We start from the raw sequence: 14560 nt of genomic DNA, 5'->3' as shown, positions 1-14560 counted from the left end.
GAGACTGGAAACACAAAGCAGACCTCCATCCCCAGGGAACTGGGACGCCAAGGCTGTCAGAGACGAGAGAGGGCAGTACTGGGCCTGCACCTGCCCACTGGTTTTCAAAACAAAACAAAGCAAAACAAAAAAGGCATTCTGATGCCCTAATGGATGGATGGTCAGGTGTCCTTAATCAAAAAGAGCTCCCATGGGCTGGGGGCGGTGGCTCACGCCTGCAATCCCAGCACTTTGGGAGGCCAAGGCGGTGGATCATGTGAGGTCAGGAGTTCAACACTAGCCTGGTCAACATGGTGAAACCCTATTTCTACTAAAAATACAAAAATTAGCTGGGTGTAGTGGTACATGTCTGTAATCCCAGCTACGCAGGAGGCTGAGGCAGGAGAATCACTTGAACTCAGGAGGTGGAGGTTACAGTGAGCCTAGACAGCACCACTATACTCCAGCCTGAGCAACAGAGCGAGACTCAGTCTCAAACAAAAAAAAAAAAAAGGAGGGGGGGCTCCCATGGATAGAAGCAAGTTAATGGGTAGATGAGAAGACAACCAGAAATGTACAATTCCAACTTTCCCCACTCATTCCAATCCTACATTACGGAGCTAAAGCCACTCACCTAAAGCCCCTCACCTCTTCACAGACAAAGGGGAATAACTTCAGAGTACGACATAAAATATCTATTAAATAAAAAATGCTGGCTGGGTATGGTGGCTCACATCTCTGATCCCAACACTTTGGGAGGCTGAGAGGGGAGGACCACTTGAGGCCAGGAGATCAAGAGCAGCTTGGGCAACATAGCAAGGCCCTATCCCTATTTCACAAAAAAAAAAAAAAAAGGAAAAAAAATTTTAAAGAAAAAGTACTTTAGGAAATTCTAAACCACTTGTGCGGGGACGGACTTGAGAACCTATTCCAGGGTTTAAAGAAAAGGCATCCAACACTTAAAATAATTCGAATACTCCAAAGGCCTTTCTAACCTTCTAGAATTCTATTCTGCACGGTATTTGTTTATCCTAGTATCTGATTAAGGTTTTGATTTTTACATAAAACAAAGTCCCAGGGAGTTCAGAGGTCTGTTCATAAAAAGAAAACCCAAGAAGCATCGATATTAATAAAGCTTAACGAAAGAGATATTGAATAACCTTTGTGAAATTAAAAACAATGACTAATTCAATCCAAACAACTAGGTCATGCTCAAATTCCAGTAATTCTAAAACTTAGATATAATAAGGCAAGAATTTTGCTTTGCTTCAGTGGTCAAAATGAAGGACCCATTCAAGGGTAAGACCAGTCATAGAGGCACAATGGGAATGCTGGAGGAACACTGTGAGGGGAGGGAGTTGGGAAGCGAAACAAAGCCAGATAATCGTTACAGTACTACCTGGGATTTTCACTGAGTGTGTGAATAACAAAGAAAAAGAGACAGTTCTCAAGCCGGGCATGGTGGCTCATGCCTATAATCCCAGCACTTTGGGAGGATGAGGCACGTAGACTTTGAGACCAGCCTGAGCAACACAGTGAAACACCATCTCTACAAAAAAAAAAAAAAAAACACACACATAAAAATTAGCCAGGCATTGTAGGGTACTTCTGGAGTCCCAGCTACTCAGGAGACTGAGGTAGGAAGATCATCACCTGAGCCCAAGAGATCGAGGCTGCAGTACGTCATTATTGCCCCAGTGCACTCCAACCTCGGTGACAGAGACCCTGTCTCAAAAGAAAAAAAAGGTATTTCTCACAAAAGACCAAACTATCATTCAGCAAACATCTGAGAGGTTCTGAAGAGGCTACAAAGTCTGGGGTGTGTCTCTGGCTCAGAAGCAGCAAGTGAACAACCTAATCAAAGCGATATCATGACACACCCAAACACCAACAAAACAAGTCAAATATGCTGAGTGTTGTCGGAGAGGTACACTCCGTCTGCAAGAAACTGAAGGACAGAACACATCTGGCAGGAGATCTAGAAAGGCATCAAGTTACTAAGTAAATGAAAGACAGTAAAGCTAAAGAAAGCCACAGAACTAATTCTATCTACTGATTTGGATTGCTTTCTCATTATTTTTTAAAATGACCTTAAATAATTTGGAGAGTAGGATATTTAGTGAAAATCTGCAGTCAATGCAAGTTCGACTCACTAAGACACACTCTTCCAATTCAACAACACACAATATTCACTCATCTGCTTAAAAGGAATATCAAAGCACTCGAATCTTGCTGCAGGCCTATGTTCTAACCACCGCATCCTAATATATCATCGCTCAACTTCAACAGTATCAATTTTTCGAGTTTAGAGGTCATACTGGTAGAACAGAATAAAAGCATAAGCAAATACCCCACAAGAAGAAACTTGCTCTAAGACAAGTACACAGGACCAAGTAATGAGAAGGAAAACAGCAAAAGGAGGGGAATCCTGGCTACCTGCTACAAGCAGCAAGTCTGCAAAAATGAAAGGGTATCTGCAGGAAGCAGGTAAAGACTTTCTTTTTGGAGACAGGGTCTTGCTCTGTCGCCCAGGCTGGGGTGCAGTGGCACAGTCTCAGCTCACTGCAACCTCTGCCTCCCAAGTTCAAAGGATTCTCATGCCTCATTCTTCCCAGTAGCCACCACGCCCAGCTAATTTTTTTGTATTTTTTGTAGAGATGGGGTTTCACCGGGTTGATCAGGCTGGGATGGTGGCCAGGATGGAGAAAGCAGGTCAAGGCTTTCACAGTGACATTTAGGCTTCATCACAGGCCATCTCTGAGTTTCCAAAAGAATCTCCTGTCACTCAACCCATTTGTCTTAAATAAGATGTCTTAAAAGATAATCATGTTATCAGATTACCTATTTTAAATAAGACAAATATAGGTCATCTCTCTGACAATCTGATTTATTTTTACAAAAAACTTTGAAACTAGTGATTGCTGGCTGTGCGTTTTCCAATCCTTTCTTTTTTTTTTTTTTTTTTTAAAGAGACAGGATCAGAGTGCAAAGCTCACCGCAGCCTCAAACTCCCATGCTCAAGTGATTGTCCCACCTCAGCCTCTGGACTAGCTGGGACCACAAGTGTGCACGCTCAGCTCATTTTTTTTTTTTTTTTTTTTGTAGAGACGGAGTCTGGCTACATTGCCCAGGCTGGTCTCGAACCCCTGGACTCAAGTGATCCTCCTGCCTCAGCCTCCCAAAGCAACAGGATTACAGCTGTGAGTCACCGTACACTGCCCATTACTTTTCTTGTATAAACCAAAATAAGAAAAAGAAATTTATCATTATACTTCCTATGGTCAACTACCGTAGGGCAGCTCAGACCAGAAAATCCAATAGGACAAGGTCAAAATAGACTGTTCACATAAAAATATTTTAAAAGATATTAGTGCAAATTTACTTTTTTCTGTATAAAATCAAGGGAGACAGTAATTTACTATTTACTCTTACTTTAACATCCCAAGAAAATTCAAAGTCCAACTTAATCAGCATTGCATATAAAATTGTTAAAGTTTATAGGACAACTTGACACTTTTATAAAACATAAAAGTAACCAATTTTTAATGTCCCCAAAAGCAAAATGACTTCTTAAAAAGACAAAGGTGGCCAAGCGTAGTGGCTCATGCCTATAATCCAAGCACTTTGGGAGACTGAGGTGGGTGGATCACCTGAGGTCAGGAGTTCAAGATCAGCTGGGCAACCCGGTGAAACCCCCGTCTCTACTAAAAACACAAAAATTAGCTGGGTGTGGTGGCACATGCCTCTAATCCCAGCTACCTGGGAGGCTGAGGCAGGAGAATCGCTTGAATCCAAGAGGTGGAGGTCGCAGTGAGCCAAGATCACGCCACTGCACTCCAACCTGGGCAAGAGAGCAAGACTCCATCTCAAAAAACAAACAGAAAAACACGAAAAGACAAAGGCTACCAATAGATTCAAAGGGTTTCTGCTGAATTAATACATATTTTAATAATCTACGTATTCAATGAATCTATTTTTAATGTATGCTCTACTTAAACACTCAACATAATTCTGTTCCTACATCTAGCTTTTATTTCCAACTCATTATTTTAACTCTTACCAAGTCTTTTGCAACTGTAACAATTACTAACAAATGATGGCAATCAGAGAAAAATACATAAGAGGAAAATGTTTTTTCCATCTTCTTAATGTAATGAAAAATGTACTATAATCATCTGTTCTACTCTTCTATGCCCTTTGCTACTTTTGAAAAACAACACAATTCAAAAAAAAAACCAAAAAGACTATAAATAAGACAAAAATATTTACCAATACTTGTATGTATATATTTTATAACTGTGTTCTACAAACAACTGATGATTTATTCCTATTCAATATATAATTTTACACTTTTTCAATCATTTGTTTTCCACGTTGAAAAAAAATCTCTTCCTTATAGCCTGGATTGCCAAACCAGGTGTGCCTCATTTGAAAGGCAAATAGACAAAACAACAAGACAAGGGGTTTGTTTCTGCATCTCAGTACAAGCTTGTCTGTGGAATTTATGACTGGTAAAAATCAAACATAAAGAGCTGAGGTTAGAAAACAAACAACAAAAACCTCCAGTCTCATTTCTTACTCCTCGAAGTTCTTAGAAGATCTTTACTTGCTCAATAACCTACGTCTCTCCTTTTGTTGTAAGTAACATTCGTTTTAATTACTTTGGTTTAAGAATGGCTTCAGGTAGCTCCTTCAGTCCACTACCCTGTGAATGTGTAACTCCCAGTCACTTTATTCAATTTGGTATCACAATAAAGAAGTATCTTGCTTCCATGAATAACACACATGGACAAATATAAAACAAACTGAAGAGTCTACCAAGTCATGGAGTGTGACAAGATTCCAGATAAACATACAGAATGGACGGCTCAGTTGACTGGTAACTGAATACAGTGGCTTTTTTCATGCTGAAGAATTAAATTCAACCTAGATCTAGGGCAACGGAAAGATGTCACCTTCGGAAATATTGGTATTCAATTCCTTCCTGATACTATTACCAGCTGCATTCTTGTTGTCCCCCTCTGACCAGGACAAAGATCAGAGTGGGACGCAGTCTTCCATTTCGTCACCCCTCCATGTCCCCTGGGGGTGAGGACCCAGGTGAGAAACGTGTAAGGATGCTATTGTTCTGTCTGGTTTGTGCTTGGAGGACACTTGGAATGTTGTTAACCAAGTCTGCTCCACAAAAAACAACACACAACAACAACAACAACAAAAAGAGTTGTTTAAAGAACTACAAAGGATGAGGAAATGGATGTGCTCCCAACTAAAAACTAGTTAGATACCAATTAACCAGGCTCAAAAAAAAAAAAAAAAAAATCCCATACAAGTAAAAGGCAAAACTTATGGAGACAGTAAAAAGATCTGTGGTTGCCAGGGTCGAGGGGAATGAATTGGCAGAGGACAGAGGATTTTTAAGGCAGTAAAACTACTCTGTATGATACTATAATGGGGGATACAGGTCAATGGACATTTGTCCAAACCCACAGAATGCCCAACACAAAGAGTAAACCCTGTGTAAACTATGAACTTTGGCTGATACTGATGTGTCACTGCAGGTTTATCAACTGAAACAAATGTACCGCTCTGGCGGGAGATGTTGATGTTGGTGAAGCTACACTTGTGGGGAAGGGGATATATAGGAAATCTCTGTACCTTCTGTTCAGTTTTGCTATAAACTTAAAACTGCTCTAAGGAAAAAAAAAAAAAAAAAAGAACTTCAAAAAAAATACCAGACAACTAGTCCTGGAATTCTTCCACTTGCTTATGATGGCTTAAAAAAGAAAACAAAAAAAAAAGCCTACTGGAAAACACTCCCCAGAAAACTCTTAGCTTTGTGTCCCTTCCATCTCAATTATTAAGCACCCAGAAAGCTTCATTTGCTTAACACTTACCAAAAACCAAACCTTAAGACATCTATAAAACTCGAAATTGCCAGGAAATTCCCGAGGAAACGCCCCTCAAAGATTTCAGTCATCTATCTTCCATGCCCGAGTGGGCGGAGGCGAGGAGCAGCCCCAGGATTTAGTCATGCATTACAGTCTGAAATTTTTGTTTTTAGTCATCCATCGTTCACTCCAATTACAAAAGATCTTCTCTGGAATTTCTTAAGAAAAGTGAGCAGTAATTTTTACTTTCTAATTACACACTCTGAATGTAAGCAGAGTGCTTAAATGCTTGAGGCAATGGATAACCCCATTTTCCATGATGTGATTTCTATGCATTGCAAGCCTGTATCGAACATCTCACGGACCCCATAAATATACACACCTAGGTACCCACAAACATCTAAGTTTTTTAAAAAGTTGTGACACCGGACACTTGAAACTCAAACTCATCTACCCCTTCGAGATGTGTCTAATAAACACTTTAGCCAAGCCTCAGTAAGCAGCTAACATCAGACACTGCTCAGCATCTGTTCAATCACCTGAAATTTCCTTCTACCAAATGTGGGCTACGTCGACAAGAGGGGAAAGGAGATGGCAAATGTTGTGACTGAAACCCATTTGGGAAGTCCGAGTCTATTAGGAGAGGATGACACTTGTGCCTGCATTTCATAATGCTCAGGTACTTATTGCCTTTTGCTCGTCTCCAAATCTCCCTGTTTTCCTTATGCAGCTTTCCTGGAGAACCCATGAAGTTAAATAAACATAAGCCAAATGAGAACCAAGTATCTTCAAGAACCCCTTCCCTCTCTCCGCTTACCTGGAAAAGCATGTGGGTTGGGCGATCCTCTCTTAAGGCACTTAGAACAGAGAATGTGCACGGTGTAGTGCAGTCCAGGCCATTCCTGAAGTAGGACATTCAGTTCCTCTACCAAGGGGGTTATGGCTTGCCATGCGGTCCATATATTTGGTAGTGAGGCATGGCTAGCAATGGACAGGGTGTCTGGCTGCAGAACTCCCTTGGCAGGTCTGTAACTCACCACCACAGGAACTTTCCCTCTATAGGCAAAGATCTGAAATTTACCATCCGACCTGTGCACCACGTGGCTGTTGATCTGCACACTGTACCGTGCAAACAACCCAGGTGGAAAGGTAAAAGGAAAGCTATATTCAATCTGCAACTGCTCAGCCACAAAAGACTGCCCAGCTAGGTTGGTCCCATTAATCCAGGCTTCTGCATGGGGCACCTCGTTCTGCACATAGCATGGGAACTTGTACCAAGCTGTGGACCCATTCAAAGGCTTGCCCTTGGGTTTATTGAGGCAGTAACAGAGTCCCATCTTCTCCAGCAGCTCCAGCAACAGCTGCAAGTCCTGCTGGGCCTGGACATGAGGCTTAAGCAGCAACCGAATGACATGAGCTGGCATGAGCCCGTGCAACAGAAAGCCCTCCACATATTGATGGAGCTGGGTGGCCCGGAGCAGTTCCTGGCTCGGGGTGGGCAGCGCCAGGGGCGGGGAGCTTTCCCCCTCCGCCTTGCCCTCTCCACTGGTCCCTAGGAGCAGCTTATGCAGCAGCAAGGAGGGATCCCTCTGGAAGAAGACATTGAGGATGTCGATGAGGCGGGTGAGGTTGTGGAAGACGTGCTCCTTGAGGGCCGGACTGTCCTCAAAGTAGAGTAGCTTGCCGCTCTCATGCAGGTAGGAGAGGGCACTCTGCAGTCGGTCCTCGGTCAGACCCGCCTGCAGGCCCAGGCGCGCCGAGTCCCACCAGCTTAGCCACAGTCTCTGGGCCTGAGGTGGCTGGAAATGCAGTTCCTCCAGCACCTGCCAGGATCGAGGCAGTACTCTGTGTAAGTTGGGGAAGATTTCTCGGTGCTCAGCAACTGACAGCAACTTGTCCCGAAGGCGTTGTAAGTGGCGCGGGTCCCTGCAGCTAACAGGCAACACCGGGGAGAGGATCTGCAGCCGGTGGTTGAGCAGGTACTGAAAATGGGCCTTGCGCCGTCGAAGGTTCTTGTCGGAAACGCCGTAGTACGCTGCGTGGGGGCTGGCAGAGCGTAGCTCAAAGTCCCGGGCCAGTGCCTCATCCACCACCTGGGCCAAGCGGCTCAGCCCCTCCGCGTCGTGCTTCTCCTGCAGGGCGATCTGGCGGTGAATGTCCAGACACTTCTCCTCCAGCTCGCGCTCTCCGCACAGGTCCGCGTGGGTGCCCACGATGCACACTACCGCGTGGGGCACTCTCGCCCCGACCCGATGCAAGAAGGAGCCCACGGTGGTGGGAAAGCGGCGAGGCTCATAGGTGGCCAAGTTGACCACCAGCACGTATAGGGCGCCTGGGGACAGGAAGAAGGGCTGGATCACCTCGTAACTTTCATCCCCAGCTAAGTCATACACGACGAACCGCAGTCCCCGGGAGGCATCGGCCGTCCAGCTGGTCACCTCGATGCCCTTGCTCACAGGGGGAGGTGATGGTGGGTAGCACTTCTCCTTGTCCCCTCCTCCTGGACATCCCTCCACTCTCTCCTCAGTGAGGCAGTGGCGCAGCAAAGTCTTTCCTGCAGCCTTATGCCCCATCAGGAGCAGCTTGAGCCGGGGCTGCACTGCCGGCTGGGAATGAGCCAGTTCCTTCTGGTAGGCTGCGATGTAGGGGATCCCCTTCATGCAGACCTCGTAGGGTGGCTGGATCAGTGGGTTGTCCTTGATCTTCCACAAGCCCACCCGGGAGAGCTGGCCAAAGTTGTCGGGCAGCACCGCGATCTGGTTCCCCTGCAGCACGAGCTCCTCCAGGCCCGTCAGCTCCACGATGGAGTCCGGCAGGTAACGGATGCGGTTATTATCCAGCCACAGGGTGAGAAGCCGGCCCAGGCCCGAGATAAGGGATGGCACCGAGGTGAGCTGGTTGCGACTAAGATAGAGCTCCTCCAGACCAGCCAGGGGCAGCAGCGCGGCAGGGAACTCCTCCAAGAGGTTGGAAGAGAGGTTGAGCATTTTGAGCCGCTGCAGGCGGCTGAACTGGGCGGGCAGAGCCTGCAGTCCGTTGTTGTCTAGCATGAGGCTCTCCAAACTGGCCAGCTCGCAGAAGCCGGCGGGCAGCGTGCCAAGCTCAGCCCCACTCAGCCAGAGAATCTTGAGGGCACACAGGGCACTGATATCCTCAGGCAGGCCTCGCAGTCGGTTGCTGGACACGTCCAGCTCCTCCAGGGCCGCCAGCTGCAGCAGCTGTCGGGGGAAGGCAGTGAGCTGGTTGTGATCCACGTCCAGGGTGCGCAGGCGGGAGAGGCAGGAGAGGGAGTCGGGCAGGTGCGTCAGCCGGTTAAAGCTGACGTCCAGCTCCTCCAGGTGGGCGAGAGCGCCCAGCTGGGCGGGCAGAGCGGACAGCTGGTTGTGGCTGAGGTTGAGCTTCCGCAGCTCCCTCAGAGCACTCACCACCTCCGCGCCCAGGGCGGTCAGCCGGTTATGGCTCACGTCCAGCTCGGTGAGGTGGTGGCCGAGCTCGGCCACTGCCGGGGGCAGCCGGGCGAAGCGGTTCCTGCGCAGGACCAGGACGCGCAGGCTGCCCAGCGCCGACCCCAGCCCCTCGGGTACCTCCTCCAGGCCGTTGTTCCCCAGGTTCAGCGCCTCAATGTCTCCGAGGTTGGCCGGCAGCACGAGCTGGGGGGAGGCGGGGGACTCGAGCGCGTCGGCCCCGGCCCCGGGGCAGGCCCCGGCGGCGCTGAGCGTGAGCTGGCGCAGGTTGCTCCGCAGCTTCCTGGCACGCAGGGCGGCGTCCCGCCACAGCCTCGCCGTCTTCAGGTTGCCACTGTCCATCCCAGCCATGGCGGGGCCCCGGGCCGACAGCCTCACGCGGTAGCGGGAGCCCGCAGCTACATGCCGCGCCGCGCCCCGGGCCCTCCCGCTCTTGGCGGCCAGCGGCCGCGGGTCCTAGCGCAGCCAGTGGCCGAGCGCCCGCGGCTGGGGGGCGGCGGCGGCAGCGGCTACGCGAGCGGCTCTGGGGGGCGCCGAGCGCGTGCAGGGCAGCTCGCATTCTCCCTGCGGCCGGGCCATGGGCGCGCCGGGCAGCAGGGCCGCCGCCCGCGCGCCGCGGAGGATGCCTGCTCCTCCTCCCTCACCGCCTGCCGCGCGGCGCCTCGGGGTGCCCGGCTCCGGCCCCGCTACCCTCGCAACCGCGGCCCCGCGGCCGGCAGCGGCGTCGCCTCCTCGAGCTCCTGGGGGAGGGCGGCGCTCGGCCCGGCGGCGGGCATGCTGCGGGCGCAGGGCCGGGGCGCAGCCGCGGGGAGGGGGCGGCGGCGCCTCCTTGTCTCGGTTTCCCCGGGCTCGGGCGGGAGCGCGGGCGCCGCGTCCCCGGCGCTGGGAGGGCGCGATTGGGAAGCGGCAGCGCCGCCCGCCGGAGCGGCCCCCACGTGACCGGCGGAGGCGCCGCGTTTTCCCGGCACCGCCCCGGGGGCGGGAGCTGCGGAGGGCGCCGGGTGCGGGGTTGGGGGCGCAGGGCGGGGGGCGGGACTGCTCCCGGGACCGCGCTGAGGGGGGTGGTCGTCCCCGCAGTGGATGTGGGGCTTCGGGGTTCTCGTTGTGGGTTCGCCTGCGCCTGGCTCTTTGTTGGCCCCCAGTCTCTAAGGATTTCTTTTTCTTGTTCTCTAATGCGTCGGATTTGCCGGCTTCCCTTACTCATCCTTTACCTGCTCACCTGCCACTCGCCCTGCATCCATGCCGTAGTGGAACTGGCAGAACTCGGGGGCCCTGGGTATCGCCAAAGGAGCTGAAGACAAGAGTGTGGTTAAACAAAAGCAGAATAGGCAACCATTCATTCATTTGGTAACTATTTCCTGAGGCCCTATTTCGTGTCGAGCATGAGACAGGAGTAATGCAGGGCGGTCACAGGAGAAAAAACATTCCAGGCAGCAGTTTCACTTGACTAGAGTCTATGGGCTGATAAGACCCGGAAAACCAAGGTGTGCGCCAGGCGGGCTAAGACTGGCTGGACGCAACGTGGTCCTGGATTTGACTTAGGTTTCTCCTAAGACTTCATTATATGCTCTTTAACATCCTAAATCACACCAGTACCATGACAGTTCCGGGGACACCCATATTTGAAGTAAAAATGGGTGGCACCACAGTCCCGAAAAATCTCCACACTTTTCCAGGAATTTTCATGAGTATTTCACCCCTTGGTTAAAGAAACCCATAGAGGTAGCAGCCCCAAGCCCCGTTTGCGTGACCCTCTCTTGAGTACACCCACAATCCTTTTTCCTGAGTGTGTACTTTTCTCTTTGCAATAAATCTCCATGTTGTCACTATTTTCTGAGTTGTCTTTGAACTCGTTCTCTGGATAGTGTCAAGAGCCTGGACATTGGCTGGGGTCAAGGTCGCACTGGCGTTAGAGGATCTCCCTCAGCCCACCCGTATCAAACCTACTAAAACACAGGTTTTAACCCCCCTGGGGAAGGCTTTTGAGCAGGTGACCCGCCAGCCTAAAGGAGGGTTGTGAGTAAGTGAACAGTGAGAGCTGATCTGTGTTCACTCGGAAGGACTTCCCAAGAGTTCAAATGGCTCCCATAGACAGTCAGAAATTTACAAGAAATATTCTGTTTTATCTAGGCTGACCTTTTTTTTCCCCCCACAGAGGAGGAAATGGGCTCAAAGTGACTTCTCAATCAGCCAGCAAGGTAGAGGCAGGACTGCTAACTCCCCATGTGCAATGTATTCCCCTGTGATTATCACCTGTACTCACACTGTTCTTGAGCCAGACCCCAAATTCTCCATCCTGCAGCTCCTTCTAACACAAAATTGAACTCAGCCTGGGTAAGGAGACGAGTAGGCATCACATCACCATCCTACACCACCTTATATGATTATATCTCAATAACTGCTAACTGTTCCTCTTTAGAAGCCATCAGAAAATTATACTTTCTTCTGCAGAAGCTGGAATCAATTGAAAAAATGAAAATTGTGCTTGCTTCAGCCGCACATATACTAAAATTGGAATAATATAGACAGGATTAAGTATGGCCCCTGTGCAAAGATGACATGCAATTCATGGTGTTCATTTTTTAAATAATATTTTTATTTAAAAAATTATTTTAAAAAAGAAAAATGGCTGGACATGGTGGCTCATGCCTGTAATCTCAGCACTTTGGGAGGCTGAGGTGGTGGATCACTTGAGGTTGGGAGCTCGAGACCAGCCTGGTCAACATGTCAAAACCCTGTCTCTGCTAAAAATACAAAAATTAACCAGGCATGGTGGTGTGTACCTGTAGCTCCCCCAGCTACTCAGGAGGCTGAGGCACGAGAGTTGCTTGAAACCAGAAGCCGGAGGTTGCAGTGAGCCAAGATCACACCACTGCACTTCAGCCTGGGTGACAGAGTGAAACTTTGTCTCTAAAGAAAATTATACTTTCCTTTCTTTCTTCCTTTCTTTTTTTTTTTTTGGAGATGCGGTCTTGCTTTGTTGCCCAAACTGGACTCAAACTCCTGGGCTCAAGCAGTCCTCTTGCCTCTGCCTCCTGAGTAGCTGGGATTATAGGCATGAGCCACCCTGACCAGCTTATACTTCCATTTTAAATGTCCTTGGAAAACTGTACTCTTCCTTTGTCAGGAGATCATCTATAATTTGCTTTATGTGATAAAAAGAACTGGATAGGACCCTGCGCTAGGGCCTCGGCCCACACTGAAACCTCAAAGCCGGGTGTGAATAAGTCTGCTGAGGGGGGCAATTTTTTGTGAGCCCGTCAGCTGCTGCAGTCAATATGGTAGGAACCCTTGTAAGAATTCTTGTCTATGAATTATTTGAAAGTCAGCATGTGGACGGGCACAGGGGCATATGCCTGTAATCCCAGCACTTCAGAGGCTGAAGCGAGCAGATCATTTGAGTTCAGGAGTTCGAGACCAGCCTGTGCAACAAGGCAAGACGTCATCTCTACAAAAATTACAAAAATGAGTAGGGCATGGTGGCTCACACCTGTAGTCCCAGCTACTCAGGAGGCTGAGGTGGGAAGGTCACTTGAGCCTGGGAAGTGGAGGCTGCAGTGAGCCAAGACTGTACCACTGCACTCCAGCCTGGGAAACAGAGTGAGACTCTGTCTCAAAATACAACACAACACAACACAACAAAAGAAAGTCAGTATGCTAAAAACTAGAAAGTCAAATGATAAAAGATAACTCAATGATAAAAGAAAACTCTATGAAAAGATATCGTGTTCCATATAGCTTTAAAAATTTTTTTCTTTGTGCTTTCCACTTTCAAAGAAACTGCTTCGTAAAGAACTATAGAAATGATTCATGGGCTGGGTGCAGTGGCTCACACCTGTAATCCCAGCAGTTTGGGAGGCCGAGGTGGGTGGATCATGAGGTCGGGAGTTCGAGACCAGCCTGGTCAACATGGTGAAACCTCGTCTCTACTAAAAATACAAAAATTAGCTGGGCGTGGTGGTGGGCGCCTATAGTCCCAGCTACACATGAGGCTGAGGCAGGAGAATCACTTGGACTTTGAAGGCAAAGTTGCAGTGAGCCATGATCATGCCACTGCACTCTAGCCCCACTGCACTCCAGCCTGGGCAACAGAGCAAGACTCCATCTCAGAAAGAAAAAAAAAAAAGAAAGAAATGATTCATGAAAGTATCATCTTTTTTGTTTTTTCACTGAGGCAGGGTCTGGTTATGTTACCCGGGCTGGTCTCAAACTCCTGTGCCCAAGTGATCCTCCCAGGTATCAACCCAGGCAAGGACTCCTGCCGTGGGCACCTAACCTGGACCTCCTCTCACCATGCTGTAGCCCTTGTGCTTAAGTTTCTGATGGGCCAAGGGGGTGTATCCCCTCCACCTTCTAGAACACACATGGTATGGAGGACCCTGAATTCCCAATGCAAATAGCGTCAAGCCTGGATGGGGACTATGGGGAGTCTCTCACAGTCATTCAAAAGAAGTTGTTGAGGTGGGCATTCCTGGGCCTGGGGGTTGTGCAGCAGCTTGACCTCAGCTGTGTGCCTACGAAATTTCTTCTCTGTGCTGGATGAAACCCAGGCTAGGGCGAGGAGTGTGAGTGTGCCACATCTGTCAGAGTGATGTGACACATTTAGATATTTAGGCATGTGGCATGTGGGCCTTCACGTGCACCCTTTCCCCAGGCCCTGCAAAGGATAAGCGTGGTCCTGCGAATGGTAGGGTTTTTCTAAAAGCAAAAACAACAACAACATTGTTTGGAGAAGTGGAACTCTATTATAAGTTTTCTTGCCTTAGAGGTCTATCCAGTGTCATGGATCTGATCTGTAAACTTTCCAAAACCTTTTCAGGTTAAGCCTTTTAATGTATCCTGTTTTCTGACTCTTAGATTGTTTTCTCTTTCGTTGCTGCCTTATGATAGCAAGAACATTCCATGAACATTGACTTTCTCCCAGAATCTAGACCCTCTCTGCAAGGGCAAAGTCATTTAGGGGAGTGGAGATTACATGGAAAGAGGTTGTGTCTAGAGTGAGGCCTTAAAACATGGCTGTTTAGAGGGGAGAATCCCAGATGCTCCAGACAAGTATCTTTTTGTCAAGAACAGTCTGGATTGGCCGTGTGTGCTGGCTCACGTCTGTAATCCCAACGCTTTGGGAGGTAGAGGTGGGCGGATCACTTGAGGTCAGGAGTTCAAGACCAGCCTGGCCAACATGGTGACACCCCGTCTCTATTAAAAATGCAAAAATAAATAAATAAATAA

At 48.7% G+C, this 14560-nt stretch overlaps 1 protein-coding gene and 1 non-coding gene across 4 annotated transcripts in view; one reads left to right on the top strand and one right to left on the bottom strand.

Annotated features, from left to right (window-relative positions):
- MFHAS1 (multifunctional ROCO family signaling regulator 1) overlaps positions 1–10240 on the bottom strand; it is a 108651-nt gene extending 98411 nt beyond the window's left edge. For 2 of the 3 annotated variants that reach the window (XR_005235271.2, XM_073017938.1), the window contains exon 1: positions 6685–10157. Coding sequence is in view for 2 of the 3 variants with exons in the window: in XM_073017938.1 (XP_072874039.1) it covers positions 6685–9682 (2998 nt within the window). In the remaining variant the exon portion in view is untranslated. Of the gene's footprint in view, positions 1–6684 lie in introns of all 3 variants that reach the window. The other variant, XM_007961685.3, reaches the window with a different exon arrangement.
- Positions 10241–11812: 1572 nt separating this feature from the next.
- LOC119618958 (U6 spliceosomal RNA) lies at positions 11813–11915 on the top strand. The gene has a single exon (XR_005235302.1). It is a non-coding gene; the product is annotated as a U6 spliceosomal RNA (small nuclear RNA).
- The last annotated feature ends 2645 nt before the right edge of the window (positions 11916–14560 follow it).

This window comes from Chlorocebus sabaeus, chromosome 8 (assembly GCF_047675955.1).
Source record: "Chlorocebus sabaeus isolate Y175 chromosome 8, mChlSab1.0.hap1, whole genome shotgun sequence".
In the NCBI taxonomy this organism is placed as follows: Eukaryota; Metazoa; Chordata; class Mammalia; order Primates; family Cercopithecidae; genus Chlorocebus; species Chlorocebus sabaeus.
Note: the sequence above shows the minus strand (reverse complement) of the source record. Positions and strands in the feature narration are given on the sequence as shown.